The following is a 27,543-nucleotide window of genomic DNA, read 5'->3' as shown; positions in this document are numbered from 1 at the left end:
CGTAGGCGAGGCCAGCGGCACAGGGCCGGGGAGTGGGCAGCACGTGTGAAAATGACTGGAACGAGCCTAAGCACAACAAGAGAACCGGATTCTGTAGTTAGAGACAGACGCTGCAGACGAGCCGGTGCGGGCGAACGGCGGGTCTACGCGGCGGGCCCCTCACCCCTCGTGGGGATAAACTCGGCTCCTTCCCCTTGTCGGAGCCCCTCTGGGTCCGGTGGGGTCCCGGCCCCCCGCCCCGTTCCCAGGGCCCCCCAGATCCAGGGGCTGCCGCCGCCCCTGCTGGGACCCCACGCAGGCTCCTCCACGGCGAAGGCAGGTCACCAGGCAGCCCCCGGATCTGGGGGCTCCTTTCTTGGAGCATTTCAAAAGAAAATTGAAACAGAAAGAGGACGAGGCCGCGGGGCTGGGCCATGGCCGTGGCCCTGCTGGGCTCGGGCCGCGCGGCACTTGCACTGGTTTCTGTACCGCGGCAGGTCGCTGCCCTTGACTTCTGGGCCCAGCGTCTGGGACCGCTAGGGCCTCACCTGCGCCGCCCCTGAGGCCAGACATCTCTGCGGGCCGCGTCTGTCCCCTCTGCGAAGTGTTTGGGAGAAGCCAAGGCGTCGCCTTTTATTTTAAGGGAATGTCGGGGGTGGGAAGGCTGCGGGAGCGCCCAGCCCGACCTCCGCTCAGGGACGAGCTGGCGTTTTTCCTCCCTCTGACCCTCCCGTGCCGGAGCCTTTCCTCCCTCACCCCGTCTTCCTCTTCAGAGCTGTTCGGTGTAATGGGCTTCCTTAAATTAATAATGCGTAGAAGGAGATTTACAACACGTCGCTAAAATATTGTCTCTGCCTTTTATTCATGCGTTTGTCACTGTGGCCTCTAATCGAGGTGCCCAGGGAAGGGATAAATAATGAAGAGAGAAACGCTCTGTCATAATCCGGGACCATTTGCAAATTCATCACCGATATTCTGGGAGAAGGGGAGACAGAGGGGATGACAAACACCCAGCGGCACTAATATATCTCATTGAGTCCCTCCCCGTCTGCTCAGATGACCTACTTGGGCCGTGATAGAATGAGGCAGTCGGCAGCCCCAGCCACAGACGGGGCCGCGGCTGCCTGGAGCCCCAGACGCCTTGTGCAGGGCTAGGGCGAGCTTCGTTGTGATCGGCCTGATTTGGGGAGGCTTTCGGGGGCGCTCTTCTCGGAGGAAGGCAACGGAAGGTGGTTTCTGCCCCAAATCCTTGCAGCCCTCTCTCCGCGGGAGGAAAGGGGCCGTGGGTCCTGTGTCAGCGGCTGGGTTTCATGAGGTCGGTGACCAGAATTTAAAGGAAGAATCGGCCCGAACTCAAATCAGTGTCCCCCAAAAGGGGCACAGAATGTTTCTGTGGGGATTTCATTTGCCGATGTCTCCCTCCTCCGGGAGGACACGAGTCACACGCTCGGAGGCTTTTTCCGGGGAGGGGTCTTAGCGGACAGGAATCGGGACATCGGGGAAGAAATCTGCTTTGGGAGGTTTCTGTCCGCTCCAGGCAGGGTCGGACCCGTTTGGAGGAGCCTCTGTGCTCCCCACCATCTTGTTGGCGGGACCCCCCCCCCACTGGGGCTCCTCCCAGTCCAGAGCTACAGGTCGGAGCCCCAGGCCTGCTCCCTCCTCGGTGTCGGGGCGGTTCCCTCCCAGCGTGGAAAGCAGAGGTGCCAAGTGCATCCTCTGTGCACCCGGGGCTGGGGGTCCGCTCCGAGGGTGGCCTTCACCTGCTTCCGTGTGGGCTGCTGCCTCCCAGAGCGTCCGGAGGGGGACCCAGAGACTGGGTCTGGGGCACTGGGCAGTTTGCCTGAGGTCGTAGGTTGGCGGGTCTCTGGGCGGTGGCTGGGCGAGCACGACCGCAGCCCATACCGGCGAGGCACGGCCACGGCCACCCCGACTCTCGGACTGAGGTCCCAGGACGGGGGCTCGGCACCTACCTGGCCACCTGCTCGACTCATAGGGCCTGAAGGGCAAACGGGCCGCGCCGGGGCCCTGGTGCTCGGAGCCCCAGCGAAGGTTCAGAGCCCCGGGGAGGCTGCAGGTGGGAGCCAGGGCACCCCCAGGCGGGAGCCAGGGCACCCCGTTAAACTAGAATTCTGATAGCTGCCACGTCCTCCTTTAGCGGCAGGACCTCCCGAACGGTGTGTTATCCAGTTACTGCGCGGCCGTTGCTCTGTCGTCCTCACTGTATCTCGGCCGGCAGCCCCGCGCCGCGTCAAAACCAGAGTCTGCTGGAGCTGGTCGCTCGCGGGGAGGGGCCACCTGTCAGGAAAGACCCTGCACTGCGGGGAAGATGGTGGACTGCAGGGAAGGCGTGGCTTGTGGCAGGAGCCATGGACAGGACCGTGGCCTGAACGCACGTCTCCCAAGAGGTGGGGGGACCGGACTGCGCTGGGGGCGGTGCGGGGGGGGGGGGCATGAGCTCCTGTGTTAGGTCGGGCTGTGCGCACGTGGCTCCGATTTGGCCGCTGGATGACGCTGCCACGGAGACGGCGATGCCGCCGGATGCCCCAGGGTCCCCGGGGGCGCAGCGCCCTCCCTCTCGGCCCACCAGGGTGGGCCCATCAGCCTCAACGTCCAGGATGCCTTTCCCACCTAAACTCCCCACATAAATGACAGCACATTTTATAAGAAGTATCCGGTCATACAGACAACGCTGGCTCACCGTAGAAAGTACAGAAACCCCGTTTTTACATTAAAATCTCATGCCCCATCATCCAGAGATAACGACTGGTGTGTTTTCGGTCCCCCGTGTTTACCTTTCATGCACTGACGTGCGTCTATAATTACATGAACTGGAAATTACGTAATTCTGCCTGTCAGTTATCTCCTGCGCGCGGCACGTGATGGGAGAGGATGGCTCTCCCAGACTCTGCCACCTACACCCGGCTGTTGGTGTGAGCAAACTGGCCACCCGGCAGGTCCCCAGATCCTGGCAGAGGGAACGCTCCTGTGTCACGTGCCCCATGAGCACACTCGGCCACGTCCCAGGAGCTGCCATGATGGTGCCGAAGCAACGTGTGGAGCTTGTCCTCGTGGGGCTTCCTTCCCAGACACGGGACCGGGCTTTAAAGCTTGTTTTCGGTCGACAACGTACTATGATCATTTAAGTGGGAGGCGTTCATTTAAAAAAAAAATTTTTTTTTAAACCTGTACCTAAGCCACTGATGTTTTGGGGGTTTTGCTGAGTCGGTTAAAATTTAAAACCCGTATTTTCTTTGCATGCTAAGAAGGCGACTTCCCCTCTCCTGAGGCCTGGAGGAAGCTGGGACTTCACAGTCTGATTGTAACGGGCACGCGGTGCTTTCGTTGGGGGGGAGGCGAGGAGTCTGAGCTTAAAGGTTTGTTAACTATTTTTCTTTACAAAGTGTGGGATGTTAGACGTGGGTCTGCAGGAACAGGGTCCCAGCCCACCACAGGCAGGCGGGTGAGAGGCCTTCAAATGCGGCACAGACTTACACTCCAAGTTCACCCTCCATGTCTCTGACAATGCAGGTTGGTCGGGCGTCCTAGCTCGGCCCACCCCGGCCTGGAGCGCTCACACACTCGGCCACGTATGGGATGCTCGGAGGGTGCTGGCCGGGGCAGCCGAGCGTCGGGCATCAGGGGGCCCCGCGGCCACGGGTCTCAGCACAGCCCACGGAGCTGAGGGTCCTATAGGGATCCGCCCTGAGGCCCCCGTGATGAGACGCCAGGCCCTGCCCTTGGCTGGCCGGGTGGGGTGGGAAGGTGAGAGTGACTGAGGGGATTTGAGGTCTGGGACCCCCGGTGCGGCCCACCTCCAGATTACCTGCTCACAGGGCCTGCTTGGCGTCACAGAGGGCAGGAAGGGGCAAAGACCCTGGGGTAAGGAGGGGTCCCCGGGATAAAGAGCCTCCCCAGGCCCATAGGGCAAATAGGGTCCCCCCCTCCTATGTGTCCCCTGGGTCAGGCCGCCCCTCTCAGCCAGGGTCCCAGAGCCGAACCCGTGCTGAGAACAACAAGACAGTTGCTGCAGATGCTCCGCTAGGAGCCCGGCAGGAACGGTCCTGGTCATTTCCCTCCCAGCACCTCTGGGTGGGGGAGTGGAGGCTCAGAGACGTCAAGTGCCCTGCCTGAGGCCACACAGCCGGGAGGGGTTGCAGCCCAGGTCCGAGCCCCCGTGCTGCCTCTTAGCCAGAATGCCCCCGTGGGTCTGTGGCTTCCTTCTTTCCTTTCTCCCGGTCCCCACGACGATGTTGTCCCTCTAGCGTCCTGAGATGCTAACGGGAGACCAAAAAAATGCAGTGAAACTGGCTTGCGGACGCTTCGCCCCATCATGGACGATCGGGAGGGGGCACCCTCCTGCCTCCCGGTGCTTCTCTGTCCCCCGAAAGATAGGAGGTCCCGGGGAGCCGCCGACAGGTGAGGGGGGCCCGCGGGGGGGAGGCCCCCACCAATGTCCCAGAAGAAAAAGACGGTTTTCCAAGTTTCTCGAAAGATGGCCGAGGACGGCCTCAGACCTCCCCGGGAAACACGCGGCGCGGCGCTGGAAAGCGGTCAGGGAGAAGTTTGTTGGAAACTTGGCCCCTGGAACTGGGGAGGGTTCTTTGTTTGCCGGTCACAGCCACACCAAGTACAACGAGGTGCTTTCCCACATCTTGTCAAAGGACAGCATTTCCTCCCTCCTTTCTCCTCGGGCTGATTAGCGGGTCGGGCAGTGGCGTGAGGACATGTTGGGGGAAGGAAAATGGGGGTCATTTTGGAAAACCTCTTTGTGGATGGGTCGGGAATGGGGAGAAAATGAATCGTTGTAAGCTCATTTCCATAGAAACTGTCTCATTATCATGCTGGCTGCCCGCTGGACGAGGCAGGGCTTTCTGCCAGCAAACGGGCTCCACAATTAAGTGTCCCCTGCTCGCCCGGCTGCCAGAGAAGCCGGTCAGGAAAGATGGCCCCGACCCCAGCCCGCCCGCGCAGAGGGACTGTCAAATCCGCCGTGTTCTTGAGGCGGCAGACATCTGTGTGGGGATTTCGCTGGCGCAGGAACGGCACCCGCTCGCCCTGCGGAAGGGTGAGGCGAGGGCCATCGGGGGCGGCTCCGGGGGCGAAATCCCGTGCTCCGCCGTCCCTGCCGTTTCATACTGGAGGCAGCACGGGCAGGTCTCCCAGGCTCCCCCGACGATGGCGAACAAAAGAAATTGCAACAATTAGCTTGAAAACCACTTCCTGGGCCATGCCCTCTGTGTTCCGCGTGACACGGTCTGGTCCCTGCGCTCGCAGGGGACACAGTGACACGGTACCTTGTCCCCGAGCGTCTCAGGAGGGCAGATTTCCTCCGGGGCCGTTGGAGCCGCTCTGCGCTCCCCCCACCGGCCGGGGCCCCCAGTCCCCGCACTCCCACGTGGCAGCCCGGCCCCGTCCCGCACGGACCCACGCAGTGCTGGCGTCGTGGCCGCCCACGAGGGTAGCTGGGTCTGGAAGAGGGGGCCACACGTGTCTGAGAAGAGACGGGATTTCTTCCAAAGGAGATGCCCGTGAGCACCACGACAGAGGCGACCCGGAGAACCGTCTCTCCGAGAGCCGCCCGCCCGGCCCCCTCTGTGGTAGAGCCGGTGACCTTTACCCAGTCGGAGCTGGGACAGCGCGGAATCAGAGATCGGTTCGCGCGGGGCACAGCCGTCGCCAGCCTCTACCCCAGACTTTTTCATCCTCTGCAACAAAAACTTCCGTCCCCATTCAGCACCGAGCCTCGGTCCCTTCCCTCCCGCCCCTGGCAACCTCATGCTTCTGTCTTTCTGGATTTGCTGGTTTATCTCTTTAAGATGGAAGAGCTTATCCCGGGGAAGCAAAGGTTACCTAAGCTCCTCCCAGATCCGCGCACCCAGGTCTCTCCCTCGCTGGGGTCGTCCTCCCCTCGCCTTCATTAATCGCCCGTTTACCCTGGTTTTGTTGAGACAGAAATGACCCTGACCCTGCAAGTGAATAATTGGGGATTGACGGCGGGGAGACGTGGGACGGCCGTGGAGACACTGTTCCCTGATGGGCGGGGAAGACCGGGGTGGGGGGGGGGTTGGGGGGTCTGGCGTAGGTCTGAGCTCCTCTGTCCTGAACCTTCAGAGTCTTGGATGACATAGGGACTAGATGGTCCCAATTTTACGGCCTCTGATGCCCGAGCAGCAGGAGGCCCGAGGTCAAGGGTCAGCGCGACTGCCGTTCAAGACCACAACTCCCAGAAGGCTTTAGGAGCCGGGCGTGGGGAAGACCCCAGCGATGTTGTTCTGCGCCACGTCCCAACCGAGCATCCGACCGAGGGTGGGAATGAGCTCCTTGGACTGTCTGTGCGTCGTGGGCGCCCCGTGGAAACGGAACGTCCGTCGATGGCGTTAACAGCTGACGTGGCCTCCCAGCACTGTCCTGACACGGTGCCGGAGGCCGGGGCTTCGATCTCTCTCTGTGCCGGAGGCCAGCCGTCTGAGGTCAGCGTGTCCGTGGGCAGGCTGCTTCCTGCGGAGGCCAGGGCAGCGTCGCCCCAGGCCCGCCCCATAGCCCCTGCAGGTCGGCTGGCACCCGGCCTCGTCCCCACGCCACCTCCACCCGTGTGCGTCTGTGTCCCGGTCTCCCCCGTCCTGAGGACACAGGTCACGTGGAATCCAGACCTACCTTAAAGACCTCCTCTCACCTGGTGACCTCCACAAGGGCCTATTTCCAAATAAGGCCCCATCCTGGGCTACTGGGGCTCAGGACCCCAACGCGGGAATTTGAGGAGACACGGTTCAAGCCACAGCAACGAATATTGGCTCGATTCACCCCACACGACACCGTCTTCCCAAGGGGCCTCTGGGAGGACTTCTGGCCCCGTCCTGGCTCTTGCTACCCCAGGGTGCAGGGACAGGCTCCCTCTCTGCCTGGCCGGCCTGGACATGCCCTCAAAACAGGTGTGGGACGCAGGTCATCTGTGCTTGTGACACTGGTCCCCCCACCCTGAGACCCGTGTCTGCCACAGACCCCGGAGGCCTCCGCCCCGTGAGTTCCTTGCCCCTCAGACGGTCGGCCCCCAGCTTGAGGGGACCGTGTGGTGCACACAGGAGATCACGTTCTCCCCATGGTTTTCTAAGGTTTGAAAAGTGATTTGGAATAATTTTAGGTTGTCCTGGGTTGGCAGACGGTGTGATAGGCAATTTGAGAAGACAAAGTTCTTGAACGGAAGCATTTTGCTTCCTTGTTTCTAATTTCTAGAAATATGATCAGTGTCAGCGGCGAGCTCGGACGACAGCCTCCCGGAGCCGTTTGCTCACACGTGGCCGGCCCGGGGCCCTTGTGCGGAGCCCCCCCCCCCCGCCCCGCTCCCCGCCCCCTGCGAGCCTCCGCGTGGTCCCATCAGCAATCTGCTGACTGGACGGGAAACTTGGCCGTGTCCCGGGCTGTGCGTGTCCGGGAGGGCCGGGGCAGAAGCGTGAGGAATGAGTACCTAAGTGCCCACGGCAGCCGGTGGCCTCAGGGGACGTAGGTGATCGAGGTCACCTGCTCCAGAATGAGGTCTCAGCTGGGTCGCGGGTGCCGACAGGACTTGCCGCGCTGATGGGATGAGACACTGGGGAGGTGGCTGCAGGGTGGGGCTGTTTGGGGGCCCCCGGGAAACAGGCTGTGTGGGGAGGGGCTGCCCCCAACGAACGCCTGGTCCGCGGCCGTGTCGGGAGCCCGGTACGCCCCGTCCCCCACCCCGGAGTGCTTTGGAGCCCTTGCCCGGGCCTCCGCCATTCGGGGCAGGGCTCCTGCCTCCCAGAGCCTTCCCGCCACCCCCAGGTCAGACGTCTTTGATGGCTCGGTTGGCCCTTGTGTCTGGGATATCATGGGGAGGGGTCGTGCCTCTGGGCCCGGTGGCCCAGCACAGGAGGACTCGGTCAGACGGGGCTCCGGGCCTGCGCAGTTGGCGGCAGGGGCTCCAGGGCTGTCCTCCAACTGGCCTCTCCCCGAGGGGACGGCTGTCACGGGTCACAGTCTCCCAGCGTGAGCTCCCACCCGGGTTCAGGGATGGGGGTTTCCCTAGGCTCAGGGACGGGGACCCACCTGGACCCAGGAATAGGGGTTCACCGGGGGTCAGGGACGGGGATACAGCTCCTTTCCTGTGGCTGCACCACCCACATTACTGAATGCTCAGCAAAACGCAAGTCGAGAAGGGCCTCAGAGAGGGGCTTTTGTGGGCGTGGAAGGGGTGTCGGGACGGCGGGGCAGAGCCCCCGTAGCCCCTGGCCCTTCCTGCGCCCGGTCTGAGGGCTACAGTAGAACCTCACCTTGCTTTCCGTTTGGCTGAAATTCATTAACTGCCAGGAAATCATGGATTTCCAAGCCCAGCTTTCCCATAGCCTTCCACTTAAGCAGAGAAAATCAAATTGATGCAAGTAAGTAACAAGAAACAGCTCCCAGAGAACTCCGCGAGGAAGCCGGGCGGCCGGCTCTCCCAGCGTGGCCCGTGGCAGACACCATGCAGAGCGTGCCACGCCGGCTGCCATGGGCCGGGTGTCTGACTGTGGCGAGCGCACGCCAGACTTGTGCAGGAACACCTTGGATGCCTCTGAAAAGGAGGCTGCGCTCCCCCAGGCCCCTGGCCGGCCCGGCCCAGTGGGTCGCCAGGCACCTGACTTCCCTCGTAAGCTTCCCGTGAGTCGGGGCTCTTGGTAAATGGGGGACTCTGTGGGGTACAGCCCTCTGACAGCGTTTCACGGATGGCCCATGGCCTTCTCCCCGAGTGAGAAAGCGCTCTTGGCGCGAAGCCCCTTGTGCGTGGCGAGGTCCCAGGGGCTCTGCTCACACCGGGCCCTGGGCAGAGCCTCCTGGCGGTCGGCGGGAGGTGGGTGCCCGTGGGAGGGGCGGCGTGGGCTGCATGCTCGGCCTCTGTGCGAGACCTCAGGTCTCAGTTGTGATGCGGGACGGTTACCAGGCCACACGTTTGGGGTGCTAACTATGAGCCCAGGGTGCTTAGAAGCCCACGTCTGCGTTAGCTCCCCACAGCCCTACAAAGCAGGTGCCCTCGTCCCCCTGCTGTGGGGAGGCCACCAGGAGGCCCGGAGACCTCAAGGTGCTTGCCTGGGCACACAAAGCAGCACACAGCCGGACATCGTCGAGTAAGGTTGGACGCTGTCCTGTAAACCACCGCTCAGTCCTGCCTCTCTTCTGCCTCCCCCGTCGGAACCCAGAGACTCGGAGCTGCCGGCAGCCAGTGAGGGCCCGTCAGTGCGGCGATACCAGCTTGAGAAGGTGGTGCTCATGGGTGTCATCGGAGAAAGGAAGGGAGGGGTGAAGACCGCCTCCGAGGGCCGGGGGAGGCCGCTGTCCTTGGGCCGCGCTCTGCATGAGAAGCTGTGATGAGAGAGGAATTTCTAAAACTGACCCCCCCCCATCCGACGCCAGCCCGCCGACGGGAGTCAGTAGAACGCGAGGTCTCCCAGGTCTCTGGGCGTTCAGTGCCGGGGCCGCGGGTCGGGCCGGAGGCCGCTGTGAGAGAGCAGGGTTCGGGACAGGCCCTGGCTGGAGGCAGAAGGAGGCGGGCTCCCTGCGTGTCACCAGGGACACGTGAATGCTCACGGACAGCCAGAAGGACAGGCTCCCCACTGTGACTGGAGGCAGGGAGGGGGACCTGCCTCTGCCCTCCCCCCGCACCCCTGCCCACCCGCCACGGGCCACGGCACCAGCCTCACAAGCCACCGTTTCCAGTCCCGCCACAGCCGCGGAGCGGGAACAGGTGGGAGGGTCGGGGAGACTTGTAAATTAGTTGCTAATGAGGAAGTTAGGAGATCTGCTGAGGCGTAGACGATGGGAGATGGGACGCAAGCGGGAGAGAGAAGATGAACGGGCGTGGAGCTCCCCCACCCGCGCGCTTCCAGGCTCCGTTAGACGGGCTGAGATGCAGATCCCAAGGCCGGGTTAATGGGATGAAATTGGTTGAAAATGTAGAGACAATTAATTGGATTAATATGCTGACGTGCTGACGGTGGTGTCGGCACCGTGGGGACCCCAGGGGCACCTGCTGCCGGCCCTGCCCCTCTGCAGACGTCCCGTCCCTGGTCCCCACAAGGACCTGGTGGGGGCCCCACAGCTCCTGGCCATGGAGAAGCTGCAGGAGCGGCAGCGGGAGCCCTCCTGGGGACGGAGCCCTGGGGTCCCAGGACCGGCGATGGGACGGCCTGTGGGACCGTGAGAGGGCTGCCCGGGCTCTCCGGCCAAAACCCATGGGCTGTTCCGGAGAGACGGAGACCCCGATGGCCGGCTGGCAGCGCCCAGGGCCCCACGGCGCGTGCGACCACCACGTCCTCGGGCATCCCCACGTGGCGGGCCCGTCTCCGGCTCTGTGTGCGGATTTTCCGCTCGCCCTCTCGACAAAACCCACGGATCTGGGACCTCGGGAGACCTTCGTGACTTCAGCCTCTCACATCTGCCCACTCAGGCCTTGCGTTCCGAGTACGAGCGGCTCGAAAACACTCCCGCGAAGCTGGTCAGGAGCGGAAGCAAACGCCTGTTTACTTGACCGGAGCTGACGCGCCAGTGGCTCTCGGGGGGATGTCGCGCCCGGGAGGCGTTTCCAGGGGGCTCAGAGCCCGAGCAGGGGCCTCGTAGAGCGGATTCCGGGACCACCAGGGGCAGGCCGGGGCCTGTCTGTGCCTCGGTTTCCTGATCCGTGCCGCAGGGGTGACCCTGGGCCTTGCTCCCGGGGTCATTGGTAAGGTCGTTGGCGGCTCCTTCCTGGCTGGCCCATGGACGCTGGTCACCACCTGGGCCGGGAGCGTGACAACAAACCGGACACGCCGGGAAGCGTGCCTCGGGGCACACTGTGCCCACCGCGCCCGGCCCCGGCAGCCCCCGTGCGGCCGCGCCAGCTCTTGGCGCCCTCTGGCCGGCGTCGGGTCTGGGGGGGGGATGGAAGGGACCGGCGTCGGCTCCAGCCGCCGGCGCCTCTCGGAGCAGCTCCCGGTCCCGGGCTGGCCGCGCTCGGGTCAGCAGCGAGCTAACGCCTTTGTCAGGGTGATTAATAGTCTGGGGACTGTCGTTAATTCACTGCCTAATGACTGCGGCCCGCGCGCTCCGAGTAATCGGGTGATGTATGTGGGGAGCGCCCACCTCGTGGCAGAGGTGAAAATCATTTCGACAAGTCAAATATTGTCACAGGGAGCAAATGGCTCTCCCTGTTAATAAAAATTAATGAATTTTTTTTCTTTCTTTCTTTCTTTTTTTTCCTCGCCACTGGACTGCCAAATGAAGCTGTACACTGGGAGAGCCGGGCCCAGCTCGGCGGAACACAGCACTTTATTTGACGGTTAAAGCTAGAAACGTCTTTATTAGGGCAAAATGCAGCCCGAGGGCCAGGCTGGGTGTCGGCCACTGGTGGCCGAAGCTAGGGGCTGCTCTGGGGCAGGGGCCGGTGAGAGGCTCCCCCGCGTCTGCGGAGGGGTGAGGCTGCCCCTGGCTTTCCGGCGCGGAGTGTGGGGTCCCCTGGCCCCGTGAGAGCCGACGCTCCAGAAGGCAGCCCTGCCCCGTGAGGCAGCAGGTGGCTCTGTCTTCCCAAGCCGGGGGACCTGCCTCTGAGGGTCCCAGGCTGTGCGTCCCTCACCCCAGCTTTTGCTGGGGACCAGGGCAGCCCAGGGAGCCAAGGGTCCCTCGAGGGAGGGGGAGGAGCCAGGCAGACCCACGCCCGCCGCTTGCAGTACGACGCCACCGACTACCCGTCTCAAGGACTGGGGGTGAGTGGCCGGGTCGGAGCCCCTGCCACTGCGTGTAGACAGCACTTGTCATTCCGAGCGGCCACGGCTGGGGTGTGGACCCGCGCTGCTGGCCCGGAGGCCCGGCAGGACGGCGCTCGGCCTCCCGAAGCTATGGCTGTCGGTGCCCCCAAGCAGGCCCACCAGTGCCCGTGCCTCTGCGGGCCTCCCGGGTGCACAGGGGCAGGCGCCCGGAGTGGTTCTTTTCCTCTTGTGATTTTTCTTCCTGGGCAGCATTTGTTGACTTGTGGCGTGACTCGCTTTGGCCTGTGAATGGCAGCCACAGGCCCAGTTGGTAGGAACTGGAGAGATAAATGCGTCTATAAATAGTTTGGTGGTGGTTGTCGGGCTGTTTGCTCGGCGTTAACCCGTTCCTTCTCCTCAGTGGTGCCCGTGCAGGGAGGGAGAGCAGAGCAGAGACCAGAAGGGGCAGAACGTGTCCTCTGCCTGTGGCGTGTCCGTGGGGCGTCCCCTGCAGGGGCGGCTCCCGGGCCCGGGCCTCAGAACCCCCTGCGGGGAGCTCAGCTGCGTACCCCCAAACCCTCAGCACGGGGGCTGCCTCCCACCAGCAGGTGCAGCCGTCCGCGGCGTGGCCTGTCCCCTCGGCACCCTGCTAAGGCTTCTGGGCCTGTGAGATCCCGAGTGTTTGGGAGCCCTGGGCGTCCTGGGCTGACCCGGGCCCGGGTTCCTCTGCTTCCTCCGTCTGGGGGTCCAGGACTCCGCAGGGCCCTCGGCCTGGGCCTCCGCCTCGGCTGAGCCTCGGGGTCCTGCCTCCAGCACAGCCACCCAGAGCCCAGCCCGACAGGGTGCCCTTGAGGAGGGAGCCGCGGGACCCCGTGCGTCGTGCCGCTGGCCGGGACTACCCTGTTCGCTGCGTGACTGCGCTGTTGTCTGGGAACCCCCGACAGGTTGGGTGCACCCCCCTTGCTCAGACAGGGACCAAGTCCAGACGGCCTCCGTGGGCACACAGAAGGACCTGCCGTGTGTCCAGGGCTGGAGAACCAGCGGGGGCGAGGAGGGAGAGCGCGCTGGCCCGGGCTGGGGGGCTGTCAGTGGGACCACGCTCCCCTTGGTGGAAGAGGCCATGGGGGTTTTGCTGGTGCCGAACGCGCCCTGGGGTCTCAGAGACTCGAACACCCACATTCACAGCAGCATTGCCCCCGGGAGCTGAGGGGGGGCGCGACCAGGTGTCCGGCAACACACGGCTCGATGTACACACGTGGTCTGTCCTCAGCCTCCTGAAGGAGGGGACACTGGCGCCTGCTCCAGCGCGGGGACCTGACAACGTTCAGTGAAACCCGCCAGAAACAGAGGGACAAACCCTACAGGACTCCCCTCACTGGAGGTCCCTACAGAAGTCACATTCGGGGACAGAAAGGAGAAGGTGGACGGCTGGGGGGAGGGGAGTGCTTCGCAGGAACAGACTCTCGGTTGGGAAGATGGAAAAATTCTAGAAACGGATGGGAGAGACGGTTGTATAACGATGTGGACGTATTTACGCCCCTGAACTGTGCACTTAAAATGGTTATGGCGTTCTGTGTCGTTTACCACGAATTTTAGAAAGCACGCTCTGCCGCGGCCAGATGTCAGGTTACCCAGGGAGCCTGCATCTGGGGCCAACCTCCCTTGGTATCTGAGGGGGTCTTTGGGCCGCGGTCCCCCCAGGGGCATAAGCAGTGCGGACGTGAGGGTTTGGGGGGATGGCGCTGCTCTGCCGCCGGCTCACATGGTGCTTAGCGCGGGGGCCGGGGAGAGCTGGCTGTGATTTAGAAGAAAAACAGACAGATTTGAGCAATCCGTGGGCTACCTCACTGCCCCCAGGGCTCGGGGAAGTGGTGTATTAACCAAGGAATAAAGGAGAGGAAGAAAAAAGGCCAAATCACATCTCTCTGAAACAAAGAGGCTTCGTACCAGCAACGAGCCTTGATAGAAATTACAGTGGCATCGCGAGCCATTCAGCGGCTGCCCGGGGCGATGGAGGCAGTGAGGAAATGGGGTGGGGGCTCCAATCGGGAGCAGCGCCGTCCCTGGAGCATTGCACGGATTAATAATCGTCTTAGAATAACGCGCTCGCCTCCAGCCGGGGCCAGGTGGTCTGGGCTGCGGGCGGAGCCCCCCGTGGCCCCGTGTCAGCTCCACCGGATGGACCCAGGGCTTGGGGGCCAGGGAGGGGCATGGTGGGAGGTGGGCTCCTGGGGTTCCGTCTGGGCGCCCAGGCCCGGCTGACGTGGGGCGGGGGGCGAAGCAGGTGCGGGGCCCCGTCTGTTCACGTGCATGGTGGTGCGGCGAGGCAGGAGGACCCCTTTGGCTCCCCTGTTGGATCCACGAGGCCCTCTGGAAGCCACAGGCCAGCCCCCGGGGAAGAGGGTCTGAGCCGGCCGCAGCTTGGAGACCCGCTCATGGGATGTCCTGGGCTGTGGCTCAAGCCCCACCCCCGGCGAAGGGGCTCCACTGGGCCTGTGTCCCCACAGAGTATCGGTGTCTTCACCTATGGTATGGGCAGGCTAGACCCGTTTCATGAAGCGGTGGCAGAGGGAGGACACGGGGGACCTGAGAGGGAGGATGGTGGCCCCCAAGCCACTCTCCGGGACTGTTATAAAGAGTACCGTATACTGGGGGCCTCTGTGGGCCCAGGGCCGCCTCCCCCCTGTGTCACCCCGTATCTCTTCTTTAAGGACACTAGTCACATTGGACGAGAGCCCCCCTGATGTCACAGACCCCATCTCCAGATGAGGCCCCTTTCACGGGCCCGGGTTAGGACAGAACATATCTTCGGGGAGGTCCATGTCAACTCACACAGTCAGGAGCTGCCCCATCCTTGTGACGTCCTGGGTGACCGTCCTGGGTGAGATGTGGGAGGCAGTGGGGACTACTCCAGCCAGAGTCAGCCGCCTGGGCTGGCCACCGTGGGTGCTGGGCCAGCCGCTGGGTGGTTCTGACCTCAGTGCCAAGAGGAGGCAGCCCCGTGGTCCTTCCCCGGCTCGCTCAGTGTTTGAGATGAAAGTAGAGCCTGGGAGAAGGGGGCCGGGTCAGGAGGTCGCCACGCCTCTGGATGGGGAGACGGGGTGGAGGCCCCAGCTTTGCGGGGAGGTTCCTGTGCCGACGCGGCTTGCAGAGGGCAGTGAGCCTGGCGCCATGCTGGCTTTCAGGGGCACCTAATGACAGTTCCGCCATCCGCCCTGCAGCTGGGGCTCGCCGCCCTCCGGTCCCTGTGGGCGAGGTCCCGGGTGTGGGTTTGAGAAAATAAATGACAATTGATTATTATTAATATTTAGCGTGTTTGCAGAAACGTCTTTTCTCCCTGCTATTAATCTGCCGCCACAACAGCAGCCGCGCTCCTGCTCTCGCTCGGCGGCCGTGCGGGGAGGGGAATGCCAATGAGCCGCGGGGCCCAAGCGGCGGCGGCCGGAGGTCTGGACGGGAGGTGGCCCAGGGCGGAGGCGGTTTGCTGTCGTCCTAACGCCGCGGCCAGAGCTGCAGGGACAGCCCACAACGCCGGCCAGACAGACCCCCGGGTCCCGCTCCCTTTCTAGCAACCCTTTCCGGAAGTGGGTGTGCGGTCCCAGTGCCCTTCCGCGGAGGAGGGACGTCTCCCCAGGTGGCTGCCCTCCCCAGAGACAAACCTGCAGGAAATCATCCCGTCTTACCCTTCTCCCCTCGAGCTTCTGTGAACCAGCCCGACCGGGTGCGCATCTCTCCATCCCTCCACCTCCCCGAGCAGCGGGCGGGATGGCGGGCGACCTGACCTGGGGGAGTTTCTGGGGTCTCCGAAGGGCCCGGTGCACAGTACTCCTCCCCGCTCAGTCAGAGAAGATGAGAACTGAGGCTTCACCTTAGTCCTCCGGAAAGTCTCGGGTGGGCCGCGTAGTTCGGCGGGAGGGCCAGGCCCAGAGCGCCCCAGAGCCACGGAACGGTCGTCCCGGCCCTGGATGCCAGACGAGGCAGGCTGCTTCGTGTGGGGCGAGGGGGGCAGCCCTGCAGGACAAGAGAGAAACCGGCCCCCTTCCCAAGGTGGGGGCTGGGTGGGGCGAACCAGGTAGTGGCCCCAGATGACCTGATCAGTCAAGGTGGGGAAAACAGAGCCGGAGTCGTGTTAATGGGGTCCGTCCTCGGGGACGGGAGCGGTGAGGATTCCTGTCTTCTCCCTTCCCTGCTAAGCATCGTCCTTGAGACGGTCCTCACATCCACCCACGGTCCACCCTTCCACCCGCCCGTCTGCCTGCCCATCCACCCACCGTCCACCCGTACATCGTCCGACCGTCCACCCGCCCCACCCATCCGCTCCTGCCTCCCTCCACCCGCTGATCCGCGCATTTCCGGTGTATCTTCCGTGGGACACAGGGAAGGCCAACACCGAGTGTCAGGACACTTTTTCGGATGTGTCCTCACGGCAGCTGGGACCTTGGGGCCGGGGAGTCTGGTGTCTGAGAACTTTAGAATCAGGCTGGGGCGGCCCCCGCAGGGCCCGGGTTGCCAGTGTGGCCCGAGCAAGTTCTCGCTTCCTGAATTTCCCTGCCCTGAGGTACAAAGTGGGCGACGTCCCGATTCCGCCGTCCCTAAGTCGGGGGCAGTGCCGGCTGCGCACTCCCTGGGCCCTGTCACCGAGCAGCGGCGTGACCCCGAGGGGCAGGCCGTCTCCGGAGCCCGCCGCTGCCCGCAGGCCGCAGAGCCGAGAGGACGGCGCTGCAAGGAGCCCACCTGAGGCGGCCGGGTCGTCCCGGAGCCTCCCCGGATGGGGCTGTGCGGGGACACGGGGGCTCCACCGATGGCCCCAGCTTCCCTGCGTGTCTCCAAGGGCACCGTACCCCTCAGGTTACCAGACGTGCGAGGACCTCCCGAACCCACGGGGCGAGTTTGTGGGCTTGTGGAAGCGGGTCAGGGGTGAGTGAGTCAGGGCCACGTGGACGGATGCTGGTCCAGATTCCCAGAAGCTTTCTGGAGGTTCTAAGGAGCTGTGACCCCCACCTTTGCCCACGTGTGCCTTCCTCCCGTGCCGGCCCTTCTGGGCTCAGCCCCCCTCTCCCGAGCCGTGGGCGCCCTTGCCCCCTCCTTCCAGGCCTGCCCTTGCCCCCTGCATAGCCCCGGCTTCTTCAGACCAGGCCCGAGGGCTTCGGCCGGTGTCAGTTCCCTGCAGTTAAGTGTTGATCTGGTCCGTGCCAGTCACGTGTCCCCTCAGCCCTGGCCCTGCCGTGTCCTCATGTCTGGCACCGTCAGACCCAGGGTCGCGCGGCTTTGCCGGGAGCCCGGTCGGTCCGGCCACGAGAGGCCACTGCCCCTCCGAGCGGACAGCCATGAAAGTCTGGGTCCGGACTTGCTGGGGCGGCGCTCCCGGCCGAGGGCGCCCTGCCGTACCCCGCGGGGCCGCGCTCGTGTTCGAGAGTGCCAGACCCAGTTGGTGTGTCCAGCCGGGGAGGACGTCTGTCCCCATGTGCAGCCCCAGATGTGTTCTGGAGGAGAGGTCTGGGTGACTCGGGGCTGTGGAGAGCAGGCCGGGTCCAGGCCACTTCTCACCTCGAGTGTCGTGGTCTCCCGCTGGGGGCGGGGGTGGGGCGTGTTTGTCCCGTCGTGTACCTCGGCCTGGGGGCCTGCTTAGGAGTGAGGGGCTGCCCCGACCAGGCCGTGGGGGGCCCTCCCCTGAGGAGGAGCACAGGAGGCTGTCCCACTGGCTCTGAGGGCCGAGCACGTGACGGGGCCTCTGTGGGGTGACTGGGATACTTCCCTGCGTGGGCTCCATGGGCTCCGTGGGCTCCGTGAGCCGGCTGCAGAGCACAGGGTGGGCCCCGGGCGGCAGCCAGGATGTGGTGGGCCCTGGGTGAGGCTGGGCAGTCCCATCCACCCCAGATCCGCAGGGCAGATGACAGGCTGACCCTGCAGGGCCTGGATGGGGTTCACTGAAGGCCACCCAGGCTGTCAGAGGCCACCCACGTGTCTGCACGTGAGGTGCGGTCCTCAGGCGCTCAGCTCCTGGGGGTCGTGGCAACCTCTCCCCTCTCTCCCCGTGATCTCGCCTCCCCCACTGGGGCAGGGGCGCCCACCCGAGGGTCATCATCCAGTCGGTGGAGGACACTTTGCTTTTGACCTACAGACCCCCAGGTGATGGCCAGATGGGCTCTCACGGGGCGGGGGTCCGTGGGTGGAGCTGCTGGTCCCCCGAGGCTGCACCCACCGGGCCGCCAGCCGGCCTGTTGTCCCGTCAGACCCTCCTTGGGGCATTTTCCCCTCTTCAAGGGACAGGACGTCCACTTCTGTCTCTGACCCCAGACGACGGGGGTGAGATGCGGTGAAGCAGAAAAGAAAACCAGACAGGGATGAGCGTCCCGCTTGACCCCAGGTCGCCCGGCTGTTTTGTTTCTGAAGGAACCCGGTTTCCTCTTCCGGGAGGAAAGGCAGCGTCACAGTGTGCGCCTTCCGGGGACAGGAGCTCTGTGCCTGTGGCTTGGGGCGACCAAGGCCGGCTGGTCGGAGACCCCCAGCCAGGCAGGCCCGGCCCTGGCGGTAACCAGGCAGCTCCTCGCACCTGTAGTTCCCGGCGTTTCCGCTCTGGCGGCCGTGGGGTGTCCCATAGCCCCGGCGCCCCCCAAGCAGGGCTGGGGCGGGTGTAGGAGCAGTTCAGGCGTGGGCTCCGGCTGGCCTCCCCTTCGTGGGCCTGTCCCCATCGGTAAAGCGGGCCGCTTCACGTCAAGAAAGTGGTACCCGTGGGGGGTGCCCCTCGTCCCCTGCTGATGGGGCCCGCGGGGTTGCCGAGCAGGCCCACCTTCAGGGCGCTGACATCAGCGTCGGGCAGTGAGTGGGCTCCTTTTACGTCCTCCAAGCTCTGCCCACGCCCCCGTCCATGCCGCTGGGTGTGGGTCCACCCTTGGGGCCCTCCAGAGAGGCCATGGGGCATGTCCGTCAGAATCTCGGGGTCCCGGGGGTCCGACTGGAAGCCTCCCAGGAGCGCTCGGATTGGGGGCGGCTCCGGAACCGCCTTCAGCCCCCACTCACCACCCAACGGTCACCCCCTGGGGACCTCCTGAAGTGGGGTCCATACCCCCGACCTGGTCGGGAATGGCGGGTTCACACAGGTTTGTAAGAATTAACATTTCCAAATCACCATGGCACCGCATTCTGATAAGGCCCCGTCTTCTGAGACACAAGTGGAACCGCGTCCGTCTCTACCGCAGGGAGCGGGGGACGGATGTCCCGTCGGGCGTGGGCTCCCGGGGGGTCTGCCCCCGGGAGTTTGTTGGGGGCATTAGTACAAAGGGTGCCGGACCGCAAGGGGAGAAGGGGCAGATTTCCGGGCATCACTCGCAGGGTCGGGTGCTGGACGCCTCGTGGGCCCCCCCGTCCCAGCCTTGCACGGCGCCGCCGTCTGCGCCGAGTGGGAGAGTAACGGGGCTCTCCGGTCCCGGGCGGTTGCACCAGTTTTTGCACTCTTCCAAAGCCCAGAGAGTTAAAGGCACGCGGGAGACCCGGGCCCAGGCTGCTGCGCGGTTCACACCGCCTCCCTGCTCGCGGCCTGCTCGTCTCGGGGACCCTCCCCGTGGTTTGGGTCACGAGCTGCCACCAGGCCTGTTTGTGCCCTCGGGAGCGTGAGGTTCCTGGTGTTTCCCGAGTTTACTGGGGACACCGGTTGTTAGCCTCAGAGGCTGGTTTTGTGATTTTAAAGCCCCCCACCCGGGGAGACAGAAGAGAGCAATTAAACGTGTTCTCGCGGAAGCTGCTGGAGCTAAAGGATCCGTCCCCGCGCACTCGGGCGGGATAAAGAACGGGTGTTTTTCAAAGAAGGTGCCCCTTAGTGTAGACTAACCGTGGTCGCTGTGGATTCACAGCACTCATAAGAACAAACACAGAGAGGGGCAGGGCGCCCTGTGCCCTGTGGCCCCGGGCACGGCAGCCGATACCCCGACAGGGACACAGGCTGGGGTACTGACAGGGCGACCCCCCCAGGTGCGGGCCTGTGTATGTAGCTCTACAAACCAGGGAGGCCCGTGCAGCCCACCCCATGGCCACGAGGCAGGGTCGCGGGGGCCCCAGACCCAGCGACGCCTCCCTGCAGCCCCCGCCGTGATCACCCGTCTTTGTCAGGCCCCGGGGCCACCCTCAATGTGCCGTCCTCCCTTCAGGAGTCCTCCCTCAACTTCCTCCCCCCAGAGCTGCCCTGGGCAGGGCTCTGCAGGGACGTAGGGGCTCCATCGACCCCACGGTTTCTAGGAGCAAGCTCAGAGAAGTGGCCGGAAGCCACTGGTGCCCACTTGGGTGTGGCTGAGGCGCTGGCCGGCAGCCCCCTCCCTCGGTGTGCCTCCTCATGTCCGAGGAGCCGGCGAGCCCAGTGGGATGGGCCTGTGGAGGCTGGGCCGGTGGCTCTCTGGGCATGAGGGACTGGGGCTTGGGGGCTTGGGGCCCCAGGCATAGGGGACAGGCAACGGTGTGAAAGCACTGCCCGTGGGCTGGGGCAGGCCATGTCAGGTCCAGAGGCAAAGAAGGGGCGTTCTGGAGGGCAGCGAGCCCAAGGAGAATGGCCCAAGGCCCTGGGGCAGAGCTAGTCCTGGACAGGGTGCAATCAGGGCCCTCCGTTTTCCCTCGCCAGGCAGATAGGCAGTGTCACCATTCCCAAGGTGACAGTGACGTCACGGGCCGGCATCAGGATGCCCCCATGAGGTTCTTTTGGGGCAGCCCAGGGACCCGAGCACCGCCCCTTTGGTCGAGGGAGGAAGGGCAAAGTGGCCCCGATTCCTTGGCTCCCAAGGCGTGCACGGAGGCTTTCGCTTCTCAGGGGTGTCCACGCAGAGGCCAGACATGCTCCCTGACAGAGCCCGCACACCACACTCCCCCACCAGGCCTCGGCCCCGCCGACCCCCGCCCGGCGCACTGCCCCTGCCAGATGTACCCGCAGGTTTCAGGCCTTCTCCTGGGGACACAGGACAGGGGGGACTGGAGCCAACCACACACAGACCCGGAGGAAGTCCCTCTGCCCCCGCCAGCCCAGGGCTCCAGCCTCCTCCCTGCCCCACCCGCCCCGTGTAAGAGCAGGAGGCGCTGCGGCTTCTGGGGCTGATGGTCTTCACATGCCTGATCGCTGCCCCCCCAGGTGCTGCTTCTGCCGCCAAGGCAGGGGACAGCCTGGGAGGGACTGGCTGGCTCCATACGGTCCTGACTGGGGCCGTCTCTCTCGTCCTTCTCTCTCTCCAGAAACCAACATCCACGCTGCTGCTTTGATGTTCAGATGGGGGGGCTTCCGATCCGGGGTTCTTCACTACCATTAGGACCGGAGGGGGACACAGCTCCCACTGTGGGGCTGGAAGAGACCAAGCCCTAAACTCAGGGTTCGGGGTGGGACCCAGGGCAGGTTGGGATGGAGGACCTGCTGGCTCCCAGCCGGTGTGGTCCAGACCCAGGGAGCGGCTGGGTTTCTTCACTTCTCTGACCCACGTCCCGAGACTGAATGTCTGGCCCGTGACCGGCTTCCGGACGGGGTTTCAGCATGATGTTCCCAAGAGCTCGGTGACCTGGTGGGGACCCTGACCTGCAGCAGGTGCCCCGTGGCCACGGCTCGGGATGGCTCCGTGGGCTCCCCAGCTCCAGGCTGCCTCCCCTCTCCTCCCTGCTTTTATGATTTTTAGTAAGTCTCCCAAAAGAAATTTTCGGGAAGATGGACTCAGTCATGAACTCTTAGCCTGAAATTACCGCGAAACCCAAACAAAGCACTTCAGCTCTCCGACACGTAAACAACGCGACGGCACGGCATCTGTTCCCAAAGTCATAAAAGCTCCCGTTCTTGGCTCTGCACCCCGACTTGCGAGAGTGCCGGTGGTCCCGCGGGCCTGGGGGAGCTGGTGTCCACTTCCCGTCCACGCCCGCCACGCGCAGGGCACAGGGGCTCCCGGCTGGAGCTCGGCGCGTTCGATCCCACCTCTGCAGCGGCTCGGGGGCCGTGGGGAGCTGGGCGACGTGTGCGGGTCTGCCCGGAAGGCTCGGGCGGCCCCGAGAAGCTCGGGGTTTTCTCCAGGGCCTGGGGCCGTACCTCATTTTCTCCAGTGCCTGCCGCACACTGATGAGGTCTCCTCGCCCCACCTGTGAAGGAAGAACCCCCACCCCCCCAGCAGCGGGGGCCGCGAATGGAGACCTGGCTTCTCCGGGCGGCTCAGGCAATCACTTAACCCCCGTGCCCGCCGGGTGGGAGGCCAGCCGTGCACGGCCTGCCTTTAATCAGCAGGAAACACCACCTTTCTCTCCTAAACTGTTTGCTCGGCCAGTAAATTAAACATGCCCTTAAAGCCTTGGTTTTCCTCCAGTAGGTGAGGAGTTTTGGGAAGTAAAATTCAAACGGGGGGGAGAAAAGGAGCCCAGAGGAGCCCCGAGAGGAATACACAGAGGAGGGGTCCCCTCCCCATTTTCTGCACCGGCGGACCCCATTGTCCTGGGAGGCGAAGGCCTCCCCCCCGCCAGGTGCGTGGGAAGGGGGGCTCCCCACCGGATTCCGGGTGTGAGCCTCGTGCACTTACCGCTTCCGGATCGTGAGGCGGCATGTTAATGACCCCCCAGGTTGCCCCCACGCTGTGCACAGTCGGCGGGAGGGTTTGCGGGGCCCTTTCGAACCGCGCGAGCTGGGCCTTCGTGGCAGAGGAGCCGGAGCGGCTCATCTGTCCCTGCATTTTTGAGAGGGACCTGTGCGTCCGCGAGAAGGAACCGTCGGCCACTTGAGATGTAGTCATCGCTGCTGTGAAAGCGGCTTCATGAAACGAGTCTTAGCCCTGGGAATTTCTTTTTTTCCCCAAGACTTTGGTTTCTTTTGAAAGAAAACATTTTCTTACTTCTTAGCAGATCGGTCTGCCGCTGGCGTAAGGACTCTGAAGTCACTTGTCCTGCGCGAGCGCGCTCGGGCCCAGGGGACTTCGGTTCTGCAGCCACGCTGCGGGGGTTGGCGAGGGGCTCCGGGCAGGGTCCCATCCCAGGGTCTCAGGCCAGCACACAAGGGACTTGGGCAGAAAGGTCCAGGCTGGTCGACAGGCGCCCTCCGCGGACCTCCCCACTTCTGTGGAGGACAACCCACGCTCGTGTGACATTCAAGTTCGGCTTTTGAACGGACCGCTCATCGGCTCACCCCTGTGTGCGAGCAGCACCTCCCTCTCCGTCTGGAACTTTTCCTTCCCCAAAGGAGACCCCGTGCCTGATACTCAGTCACTCCCAGGGCCCCTGCCTCCCAGCCCCCAGCAGCCACTGGCATGAGGTCCGTCTCACGGACGTGCCCTCTGGACACTTCCTGTGAACGGAGTGTGCCGCATGGGCCTCCGTGCTGGGGCCCTTCACGGGACGTCACGTTTTCCAGGTGCCTCCATGCCACAGTGAGGGAGGAGGGGTGTCTGCACTCTGTCCCTTCTACGGCCGAGTTGCCGCTCGCCGTGTGGACAGACATGTCCGTTTATCTGTTTGCGGATGGACACGGGCTCATCGTGTGCTTGGGGACTCCGGACATACTGCTACAGACCCTCAGCCATCTGAATCCCTGCTCCCCATTCCTCTGGGCAGAGCTGCTTTCCTGGCTGACCGGCCACTCCTCACTGTCCCCTTTCCTTCCTCGGCCCATAGCTCGCGGTCTCGGCGCCGCAGGCCTGGTGCACATCCGGGTAGCAGCATCTCAGCACCCACTGTCTCCTAGGACAGACCCCAGACGTCAGACCCAGGGAACTGCATCCCACATTTGTGACGCCAGCTGACCTCTGCCTTCACTGGCTTTAGGTCATCGGGAGCCCAGGAACCCGTCCCCAGGGCCCCTGGCCCCACCAAGACGCCCCAAGCTGCCCAGGTGTTGGAGCAGATTTCATGCTAATCCAAATTCTGAGCCCTTCCAGGAACCCGAGACAGGTCCCCGACCCCTAATGGTTCTGGAAAGACGTTTTCACTACGAGCTCTAGGTTGGGTGCCCTCTGCAGGGGCCTTCCCCACTGTTCCCGGACGCACGGAGCGCGGGCAGCTGTCTTCCTCGCATTCCTAAAGCAGACAGGGCAGACAGGTCCTGGGGGGCTGCGTGGGGCTCGCGGAGCAGCACAACTCTGTGGGGTTTCTGAACCCCGCTCCCCACGTCCCTGGAGCACGGAGCAAAGGGGATGTCTCCTGGGTGGGGGGTGGCGGTCGGCGCCCTCAGTCCCCATTCTGTCCCAGATGGTCCCTGCGGGTCACGCACGGGGGAGGGCGAGCCGCAGAGCTTGACGCTGCCTTGTCTCCTTCAGGTGACGGCGACATTGTAAATAACATGCGTGAGCCCGACCCGGACCTGCTGGCCGGCGAGAGCGCGGAGTACGAGACGGAGGACAGCGTGGTGTCCCCCATCCCCATGGGGCCGCCGTCCCCCTTCCCCACCAGCGAGGACTTCACCCCCAAGGAGGGCTCACCGTACGAAGCCCCCGTCTACATCCCCGAGGATATCCCCATCCCGCCAGACTTTGAGCTCCGAGAGTCCTCCATCCCAGGGGCCGGCCTGGGGGTCTGGGCCAAGAAGAGGATGGAAATCGGGGCGAGGTTTGGCCCTTACATGGGGGCACCCCGGGCCACGTGGAAGGAGGCGGACTTTGGATGGGAGGTGAGCATTCCTGTGTGAGCGTGATTGATCACGGCCATTTATCTTGTGGTCCGTCTATTTATAAAGCCGGGCTGAGCAGGGCTGCCCGAGGCAGGAGGCTCGCTCGGAGAGAGCGCTCGAATGTCACATTTCCCAGGCTTATTTGGTCCTGCAGCTTGTATGACGCGACTCGGCAAACATCAGCGGTCCTCGTGGGCGCCCGTCAGCCCCCATAGGCTCGGGCTGCTCTCTTCCCGGAAATGTGTCTTTAATGAGCTCATGTCTTAAAACACCCGTGCTCCCCGTCTGGGTCTTAGGTGCTCAGACTGTCGTCTGCAGAACCGCGCAGATTAATGGAAAGTCCCCGAACCGGAGTCTCCACTCCGGGGAACGCTCCTGCAGATGGGGGGCTCTCGTAGAACACGCCCGGTGGCCCCCTGCCCCCCGGGCCCCGGTCAGCCAGCTCTCTAAGAGGAACCCCCCTTCCCAGAAGCAGGGGAACGAGTCTCCCGCTGCCCAGGCCGGCCTCCCGTGGCTGAGAGCTCCCTGACAGCCGGGCCTGGGGGACGGTTCTGGAGCCTGTGTGCGGTCAGGAGAGGGGGCCTGTTAGATGAGGGGTGCCGTCGCCCCAGAAGCATCCCTCGAGGGTTTGGGGGTCTTGCGAGGAGGTCGTCGTGGGGACCACAGGCCCCGCCGGCCCGGGCGGTTCTGCCGGCCTCGCACAGCCAGTGCTCGGTGGTGTTTCTGGCCGATGCCCTGCCTGGGCGGAAAAGGCACAAACCCACATTCCTCTCGGGGGTTTCACAGCTTCCAAAAGCACTTGCCGGAGGTCGGCCCTAGGAAGGGACGAAGAGTCCATGGAGGGAAGAGGGCCCGGTGTGGCGAGCAGGTGTGGCCCATGGTGGCACATGGGGTGTGGACGCCGGGGGCAGGGGGCACCCGCCGAAAGCCCAGGGTTTTGAAGAGAAGTGGCTTGACCGTATGGGTGAAGGGACAGGATGGCCACAAGCCCCGGGGGTGAAGGCCAGTGCATCCCCCGCTGTCTGGAGGCGGCAGACAGGCGTGGGCCGCTCAAGGTCGGGCTCACCTTCAGAGCAGACCAGCCAGGGGCCGGGAGCAGGATGTGGTAGGTAGCGAGGGAGTTGGAGATCCCGTGTCTCTGTGGGCGCGTGGCTCTTTTGCCGTTCCCGGGGTCGCCCCTCGGGGTACGAGGAGACATTTGCAGACTCGGCCTGGTCCGTCCTCCCCGTCCGGCTGCCGGGGGCAGGGCTTCCGGGTGTTGGTCGGAGAGACGTGCCTGCTTAACTGGCAGGTGGCCTGTGGAGGGCACAGGGCACCTGAACCCCGCAGGGAGCGCTCTGGGTGACCTTGAGGCCACTTGGCCCTTGTCTGCTCTGGTACAAGTTTCTGTTTGCTCTTTTGCTAAAGAAACGGCCCGTATCGCTTCCGCTCGCTCGGTGCGTGGCCTGGTACCGCTGCCGCTGGGGTCCGCCCGGTGCCTGTTGACTTCACTTCGTCTCCGCGGGAGGGAGCCTCCTCCTGCCGCCCGGCCGCCGCCGGCTTTGTTTCGCGGCCGCGCCCGGGCCGCCGCCTTTCATGCCGGCACTTAGGACTATTTGCCCGCAACCCGACGCCCTCCAACAGTGCTCCCGGCGCGCCCCGACGCCGTCTCGGCTGACCTTGCTTTCCTTGCGAGCCGGGCGCCGGCGACCTGCCTCTGGGATCTGCCTGGGGCTTTGTGGCTTTCCGTCACGCGGGGTCCCAGCGGCCGTGTGGGTTGTCCTGGCGACCGAGGACCAATGGTGGAATTTTCGGGAACCCTCCGCCTCCCCAGATGCAGGAGAGAGGGGAGGAGGCGGGCACCCCGAAAACTCAGAGCAGACCCACTCGTGCCTGAAATGAATAGGTCCAGACAGTTTCTTCTGGACCCCCCGGACCTCAGTCTGGGCCTTTGGGGCAGGAAAACCAACCGTCGTCCCTCGTAAGGGAGCGTCCTGACGGATCTCCCGCGTGTCCCCACGTGACTGTGGTTTCCCGTTGTTTCGTGCCTTCCCCCGCCGGACTGGTGGCTCAGCTGCCTCTTCAGTTAGGCCCTGTTCTTGCCTTTGCAAACAGGGCCTGAGCCTGGGGCAGGGGAGTCCCGGGTCTTTCTGTGACTCTAGACAGGAAAGAGGCCTCCGGGGAGCCCCGAGTCATGAATGCTAACGAGACACTCTGACTGCGGCAGACACGGGGGCTGCTGTCCTGTGGAGACGCCCCCTTGGGCTCACGGTGCGCTCTCGAGGCACTGGGATGTGGAGAACCTTGGTGCTGAAGTGTCTCACCCGCGGGGACGGGCCCAGGGCCGTCGGAGGCGGGACCTGGGGACAGCGCGGGAGCGCGTACCATCTTGGGACACACCGAGCGTCGGATGCCTAACTGCTCACACTCACACTGCTAATTAAGTATAAATCAGGGCTATTTGATTTCACGGCAGTTGACAGAGTATTCATTTACTGAGAGAGAACAGTGATGACACGTTAGCAAAGATGACAGAGGAGACCCGTGGAGAGCCGCGGACGGTCTGCACCCCGAGGGCAGACGGCGGCGGGTCCATCCGTGGCCAGGAGCTCAGGAGCGCGGCTTCTCCTGGAGGGCTGGGTCTGGGGGTGCAGCATGGGAGGGAGAAGCCAGACGCTGGTTTAAAATCAGTCTAATGGACTATTCTTACCGTCCCTGGGGGACACCATGGGAACAATTTTCTTTCTACCCTGGAGCAAACTTCTTGTTCTGGACCGTTCCGGAAAACGGTCCAGTTTTCTCTCCTTGTTTCGTAGTGTAGTTTGCTCATCGTGCGTCTTTCCCGCCGTCCGCACGCGGCTTCTCCCTCCCACATGTGCGTCAGACAGTCTGTGACTCTGAAGCTCCCTTCTCCTCGGGGCTTCGCGGCACGCCAGGAGGTGACTCCCACATCAGGCGGGTCCCCTGCGCCCCAGACCTGGCCAGTCCTGTGGCCAGGTGGGAGTGCGGGCTGTGTGCACACGGCCCCCCAGGACCCATCTCAGAGGAGATACCCGAGCTCCCGGCCCCTCTCTGCCCAGATGCAGCCTGCCGGCTGACGCAGCCACCACTCGCTCTGCCCAGAATAAATCACCCCGTGATTGCATTTGATTGCCTCAGGGTCTGAAAAAACAATGATTTTGATCATTTGTTGAGTAAATCATGACATTTTTCATCGTGCTGCTTATTTTGCTAATTAAGAGCGGGCTCCTCCGTCACGCCACCCGACCGGGCTCCGTG

The 27,543-nt window shown here is 64.0% G+C and overlaps 1 protein-coding gene across 3 annotated transcripts in view; it reads left to right on the top strand.

The window, feature by feature from the left end:
- Positions 1 to 27,543, top strand: part of PRDM16 (PR/SET domain 16) — a gene marked incomplete at both ends in the record, with an annotated part of 299,365 nt that overhangs the window by 75,824 nt on the left and 195,998 nt on the right. For all 3 annotated transcript variants that reach the window (XM_080802202.1, XM_080802203.1, XM_080802201.1), the window contains one exon: positions 23,936 to 24,285. In XM_080802202.1, the coding sequence (XP_080658328.1) occupies positions 23,936 to 24,285 (350 nt within the window). The remainder of the gene's footprint in view (positions 1 to 23,935; positions 24,286 to 27,543) is intronic.

This window comes from Martes martes (assembly GCF_963455335.1).
Source record: "Martes martes genome assembly, chromosome: 4".
Taxonomy (NCBI): Eukaryota; Metazoa; Chordata; class Mammalia; order Carnivora; family Mustelidae; genus Martes; species Martes martes.
The sequence above is the reverse complement of the archived record's forward strand: the minus strand, read 5'-3'. Positions and strand labels throughout refer to the sequence as shown.